Source organism: Phaethon lepturus, unplaced genomic scaffold (genome assembly GCF_000687285.1).
Source record: "Phaethon lepturus isolate BGI_N335 unplaced genomic scaffold, ASM68728v1 scaffold20015, whole genome shotgun sequence".
Taxonomy (NCBI): Eukaryota; Metazoa; Chordata; class Aves; order Phaethontiformes; family Phaethontidae; genus Phaethon; species Phaethon lepturus.
In genome coordinates, this window is record NW_010540076.1 from 780 (window position 1) to 8,143 (window position 7,364).

At 40.3% G+C, this 7,364-nt stretch overlaps 1 protein-coding gene across 1 annotated transcript; it reads left to right on the forward strand.

The window, feature by feature from the left end:
• The first annotated feature begins 312 nt into the window (after positions 1-312).
• Positions 313-1,356, forward strand: B3GALT6 (UDP-Gal:betaGal beta 1,3-galactosyltransferase polypeptide 6). Its single transcript, XM_010287344.1, has one exon. The coding sequence runs from the start codon at positions 313-315 to the stop codon at positions 1,354-1,356; it is 1,044 nt and encodes a 347-aa protein (XP_010285646.1).
• Positions 1,357-7,364: the final 6,008 nt, after the last annotated feature.

The following is a 7,364-nucleotide window of genomic DNA, read 5'->3' on the forward strand; positions in this document are numbered from 1 at the left end:
GCGCAAGGGGGGGCGCCGCCCGCCGCCCACACCGAGGTCGCGCAGGAGCCCCAGCAGGTAGGCAAGGACGGAGCCGCTCCTCCCGGCCTAAGCCGGCGCTTCCCCGAGGAGATGGGAAAAAGGCAGGAGAGAGACATGAAACCACCTTTGAGTGACGGTGAAGCGCGGTGAAGGCTCCCAGACGAATCTTGTCCCCTCTCGGCGGCCGTAAGCTGTCCCAACCCCTGGGGGCGGGACTCGGGGCGGGGCCTCGCGGCCTGGAAGGGAGGGGGCTCCGTCCAGGGCCCGCTCACCAGTCGAGGCCCCGCGGCCATGAAGCTGCTGCGCCTGCTGTGCCGCCACAAGACCGCCCTGGGCCTGGGCGGCCTGTCGCTCTTCGCCGTGGTCCTGCTTTACCTGGCCAAGTGCACCTCCGAGGGCCTCCGGCCTCTGCCAGCCCAACGTGGGCTCCCACACAACCAGCCTGTGGCCCTGCCAGTGCGGGGTGCCAGGGGGCCACATCTCCCAGCAGCACCGCCACCCTCCCCTGAGGAGACTGCCTTCCTGGCCGTGCTCATTACGAGCGGCCCCAAATACAGCGAGCGTCGCAGCATCATCCGCAGCACGTGGCTCTCAGCAGCCGGGCACCCCCCTCATGATGACATCTGGAGCCGCTTCGTGATCGGCACAGGTGGGCTCGGGGCAGAGGAGCTTCGTAGCCTGGAGCTAGAGCAGACCCGGCACAGAGACCTCCTCCTTCTGCCAGAGCTACGGGATTCCTATGAGAACTTGACTGCTAAAGTCCTGGCCACATATGTCTGGCTGGATCTGCACCTGGACTTCCAGTTTGCCCTGAAGGCTGATGACGATACCTTTGTACGCCTGGATGTGCTCGTGGAAGAGCTGAGAGCCAAGGAGCCACGTCGCCTCTACTGGGGCTTCTTTTCTGGCCGCGGTCGAGTTAAATCTGGTGGCAAATGGAAAGAGAGCGCCTGGGTACTCTGTGACTACTATCTGCCATATGCTCTGGGTGGTGGTTATGTGCTTTCTGCAGATCTGGTGCACTATTTGCGTCTTAGCAGAGACTACTTGAACATGTGGCAGAGTGAAGATGTCTCCCTGGGGGTGTGGCTGGCTCCCATTGATGTGAAGAGAGTACATGACCCTCGTTTTGACACTGAGTATAAGTCACGAGGTTGCAACAATAAGTACATAGTAACTCATAAGCAAAGCATCGAGGACATGCTGGAAAAGCACCAGACCCTGGCTAAGGAAGGAAAGCTCTGTAAGGAGGAGGTTAAGCTCAGGCTCTCCTACATGTATGACTGGGGAGTGCCTCCTTCACAGTGTTGCCAAAGGAAGGATGGCATCCCTTGAGAGTCTGAGGAAGGAAAATGCAGAAAGTTGATGGACTCTGAGCTTGGTTAATGTTACTTGGGTAGAATCCCAGTAACTATGGCTTAAAAATTACTCAAAAGATTTTGCACGATTCATTATGTCACAATCAATGAAACCCTGAAACTCCTAAGAGCTACTGATGTGGCATGATGGAGAGATGTTTAAAAAGATGACAAAAGGCGTGGAAAGGCTCATGTAACAGGATTAAAAGTAAATAATAGGTTGCAAAATATGGAGAGTACAGAAAATTTGGGGAAGATAACTTGGATGAAAAGTTGCTGGAAGATTTTTAACAGATTCTAAGATTTACTTGCTAAAGATCATGACAGGCCTTTATGCTATCTATAAGATTGTGAAACTAGCATCTGCTGTTTATTTCTTGGCAAGCAACAAGCATCAGTTTGGCAAGGTTTGAAGAGTCCAATGGGGCTGCAAATCAGTTGCTATTGCCAGTGGGAACAGGTGGCTGGTTATTGACACAAGCAGTCAATAAAGGGAACCATTTTACCTAGGATATTTGCGTTAGGGGAGGGAGAGTCTGTTCTGTTCTTTGGCAAGTGCTCTGATTTACAAGAATGGAATTACTAGACCTGTGTAACTTGTCTCAAAGTTTTTTGTTCTTTTAAAGACATCATGTACATAAATTATCTGGCACCTAGGGAGTAAGTCTGTATTTAGAAAGGTGGATGAGTTATGGTATTCGACAGATAGAGAATATATTATCTTATTTTGGGGGCAAATAGTTGTGCTACAAAGGTAGCCTTCAATTATTAGGCATAGGTGGTGTTCTTAGCTTATCTTCCAAACACACTGTGTATGACAAAACATTTCCCCTCCCAACAGTAAGTAATCTCACTGTCTACTAGGTCAGACATTGTAGGCTTCAGATTTATATTGTCCCGGATTACTTCTGTAAAATGTAACTTAGCAGGATTAGATCAGTTCAAGCTATTCAGAGTTCAAACAAGATTCCTCTAATGTGGGTACCTCAGCTAAGAAAGTAAACTGTATGTAGTCAAGAGTAATAGGTTCCCCCACACCCCAAATTCCTGTTTGAGGAGAAACTTGACTCTCTTTTCAGGAGATACATTGCAATCTAAGGAGACTAATCCCCCAACAGTCACATTTAGGTGCCTGAAGACAAACTGTGTGAATTCCCTCCTCTCCAATAGCACCCTTTAGTGGAACTAAAAATTATTTTACAGGAGGTGTAAGTTAATTGCTCAAGTGAAACGTCAGTAAATGGGAGATTTATGTCCCTTAGTCCTGTCTACACTACAAATAATTCTAGTACTGACAGAGCTTGTCAGCATCAAATGCAGTATTGAACAGTAAATGCAGACAGGACATTCTTGGCTGTAGAAGAGAACACTTACACAATTTCATCATGTTATTTATCTTCAAACCTTTAGGTAACCCTGTAATTTGAACATTTTTGAATTGTGGCAGGTGCTCTAATGCATGGAAATACTTTTTTCCCAGTACTAGTACAGTGCTACTGACTTGTAGTAACCTTTGTCAGCTGCAGATCTTTCAGTAGAAGCAGACTTTTTACTTTTATGCCTGAAGGGCATTCTTAATTACCAGTTTTACTGTTTGTTGCACACTGCACTTTCATACAACTTCATTTCTTCCTCTCCTTAGGTCAGTGTTTGTTCCTACCTGCCAGAAGAGACAAATTGCAAGGGGGGAGGAAAAAAAAGGTGCCAATATCTCTGTATTTATGCTTCTTAAATTAGCAAGGTAGCAATTCATACCAAAGGAATCAAATATAGGGGTTTTTTTGTTATTCTTCGCTTGTTTTGATTAAATTATTGAGCATTAAGAAAAGTCTTCTGCAGAGGATTATAATTCTGTATTTTGAAAATTTGAACAAATCTTTGACTTCTAAAAAAAAGTTAAATTAAGGTACTGAAAAAAAAAAGTTATTTTAGCATGTGTCCATTCTAATGCATGCTGATGTATTGACATATAGGCAGATGTGCTTTTCAGCAAGGTATACTATTCCAAAACAAGAATTTAACAAGATTACAGGAAATTTAAATTGGTTTTAGCATTTTGAAAAAAATATCTATTTGCCACTTGGGGTTCACTAGTATTGTGTGTGTATATGTGATTAAATGCTTGTAATGTGAGTATTTATTTATAATTATTGAAAATGTATTATGTATAGGAAAATAAGGTAGCTAAATGTCATTTTAAATTTAAGGAGGTACTGTAATGTCCATGAGAACTACATATCAAGCAGTGCTTGGATTTATTGGTTGTACAAGCCATTATTTAAAGAACTGGGGTCTGAACTGCAGATTGAAAGTCTGCTGCATGTCTCTCAAGCTAGTAAGAATGTACTGTTTATCCATTTCTATCAATAACTGTGTTCATGGAAGTTGTTTACATTGTTGACTTTGACTCTCTCTACCCGCAACTCCCACCCTCCCAAAAAAGGTGTTTTTCATTGCTAGCAAAATTAACGGTGGAGAAATGCACAATCTCCATCTGGTATTTGACCCCATGGAAAACATTATGCATACAAATACTGAATAGTTAAGAAATTCTCTTGAAGGGTTTCTTACCCAAGTGTCAGGAATAGTGTGCACCCTAACAGATCTCTTGATAGCAGCACAGCCCATTCATTGCCTGCATGCTTACAAGCTGGAACTCAGAAATGACGGTGACCACTCTTACATGATATCTGGATCTCGGTCTGACACAGCTTCGTTATGCCCTTTTCTGTTTAAGGTTACCCATGTTTTGCTCTACTTGCAAAACAAATTAACATGGAAGGCTTGACAGATTCTTGTCCTTCAGTAAGTGGGTTTCGTTTTCTTAGTAGACACCATCTTACTGCAAATACGGCACTTAGATTTCAATCTCCGTTAAGTGGGAAATACCACAAAAGTAAAAGACAAATTATTTAGACTTTTTTGGTATTGTAAAAGTAAATTGAATCATTTGGGAGATAGCAGACATCCCACACGTTGTATGGAAAAAAAAAATCCCAGAAAAACTAACTAGTATAGGATTATTTTTTTATATTTCACTAGAAAGAATTTGCATGTGAAAGACCTATTAATGTTATTTGGAATAATCAAGAAACATCTGTGTATTGCATGAGTGAGTCACTGAAGTTTTAAAACTTAAAGTTTCAGTCCCAAATTAATTTTTGAGACCATTTTTTCTAAAGCAAAATATAAAGCACATTTTGAACAACATACGAATTGAATACTTTAGAAGTAATAATCAGAAGATATCTTTCATACCTTCTCAGGACCATATTCCATATTTCCTGACATCATCCCAGAAGTCTAATATATGGTGTTTTTATACTTGAAAACCCTGATGTAATCTTTGTCTCTCTTGAAAGTCAGGGGGAGGAATTTGACTCCAGTGGGTCCAGCATTTGGGCGGATGTTTAAGTGCTGCTGAGAAACAAGCGGGTTTTGGTCTTTATAGCAGCTCTACTAGAGTAGAAAGTCTTGTTATGGGCCTTAGCGAAAACAAAATTATCCAGGAACAGATTTATCTTTTTTGTAGCCATTCTTAGTGGCAATAGATTAGTGATATGTTGGGCGCTTTATTTTTTTAAATAGTGTTTCTGCTGGTTTCCAAGTTCTCTCTTCATAAATAATTTGCATTTTAATATTATTGTTAGTATGGGGGAAAATTATCACCTCAGCTTTTCTAGATACCAGTGTGTTGCACACTAAGTTAGGCAATTGTGTCAAGTCTATAACCTTATGTTGGTGTCCATTCAGGACTACCATTGAGTTGATCTGTAACACTATGGAGCTTTTTGTTATTACAGATTTTTTTTTTTAATTCTTTTTTTAACTCAGGCATTTAGCATTCTAACAGAGATAATAGATATGGTAGAGAAATTAATTGTTCATGACATCCTCTCAGTGATCATATCTAAGACTTGATACTGAAATATTTAAAGCTGACAATGGCATAAAATCAACTTTATAGTTGAGTTTATTTTCCAGTCAATTTTTTTTAAGTTATTTGCAGTGTGACTTAATTACTTTAGTACGTAAAAGTAAGTAGCTAAAACATTAATTTCAAGCTTCCAAGAATTCCTATAGTCAGTTCAAGATTTAAAATAAATTAAACCCAACTAAGAAATTACTATTTCTGTAACTGAATACTTTCTTTTCTGAATGTCTAGCCTTGCTCATGTGAAGTTTCTCAAATACAGCTTGTGTGTCATACTTTTGACAAATGTTACATTTTCTGTAGTTGAAATGCCTCATTTTTAGGCATTTAAATTTGTATTTCATATCTGTTAACACTGATGATTTGGGGGCCACGGTGTTAGCTTTGCAGATTTGAATAAAAGCCCAGCAGCATGGGAAGGGGATTAAGAGTTGCATTTCTATTAGTTTCTATTTAGCTCCAGCATCAGAGCTGAACTATGTTTTTGGTATTGCTGTATGCTTGACAAACTGTCAACACTTACACTACTGTATATTTTATTTAGAACACTGCCTGCAAGACTCAAATCTGTTGCTACATGTACCTGTGTAAGATACACTTTTACCTTGGAACTGGAACTACTAATACGCCAGTTATTACTTTCAATACAGACTATATAGGTAATGTCTGGTAAAACTTGGGAATAGATCAGTCCATTACTTATAGCCTGTCTCAAGGAAGGATACTACATAATAAGTGTGCCTTTATGAAACAGAATTAGTGTGGGGTACTGAGCTGAGTATCTTTTAAACAATTTAATGAAATTGCACATTTTTTGCAGCCACATAACTTTACCATTTGGGGGTGTGGTGTGGCACACAGTTTATTTGCTCAGCATTTATATAGGAAATAAACTGCTAGAAACCTGTAGATATCTGATGATGAAAACTCTTGGTAATTGCATAAGCCTATTGTATATGTATTTATGTCCTTTCACGTATGCCTTTATTGGCCAAAGGATCTGTGTGCTGTGATTTTTAATAAAAGACTTTTGCTGTATAGGTGATTGCTTGTTCTATGTAAGAAAATGCACAAGTGTGGTTATTATCATTTTATTATGCCATCGAGAGACACAGAGGATTGGCTCAGTCTTAAGCAATTGCACAAAAGAGCTTCAGTTGACTTAAGTAATAATGACTGATCAGCATAGCAGAACCCTGAAGTAGCTAGTGGCCTAGAAGGAATGCCACTGGGTCACACATGTATACACAAATACATATACCTGTTCATGCTAATTTTACATTGGTAGCAATATAGGGGCATGACGTGGACTGTAATGCAGTCAGAAGAAGGGTTTCTCTGACTAAAAAGTGTATTGATTCTGGTCTTAGCTAAGTATTTTAAGCAGTTAGACATCCATAAACACCATTGGCTATAGTCCTGCCTTATGTCAAACAAACAAAATACTGGCAACATTCTGACAAAGAATTGAAAATATTTTCAATATAACATCTGTTCAAATAATTTCAACACTTCAAGCATTTTTAAATAGCACTAAACTTTCTGCCGATGAAGTAGCTAGTCCATTCTCTTCAAAAATGAGTGTGTTCTTGCTGCTGCTTCTTCTGCCAAAACCTTGGAAGCACATTTTGGGCTGTAGCCCAGAAAAACACCTCTGTTTTTAGCTAAATAAGCCAATCTATTTGAACCCAGAAGCACAAGATGACTCTGAGTAAGACCAAGTTGTTACTTTTGATCAGAAGTCTTCTGTTTCTTATTAGCAGTTTTTCAATTACCTATATTCTTGGATGTAATAAAGTACACTGACCAGAAAACCAACAGTAATTTGCCCTTTTAATGCTATGACCTCAAAGTACCACAGTCACCTCTGACACATGGAAAGCTTTGGCAAATTTAGTACATGGCTAGCCATACCGATTAGTTTCTAAGTGGAGGCCAAAAGGTATGCTTCTTACCTAGCCCATAGTGAGCATTTAATACAAATGCCACTGGGCAGATGAGTTAAGTATTTACATTGTTGTATTTGCTGAGGTAGAGGCACAGAGAAGTAA

Excerpts from the sequence above, each read along its gene's own strand:
- B3GALT6 (XM_010287344.1), top strand. The coding sequence starts at position 313 with ATGAAGCTGCTGCGCCTGCTGTGCCGCCACAAGACCGCCCTGGGCCTG.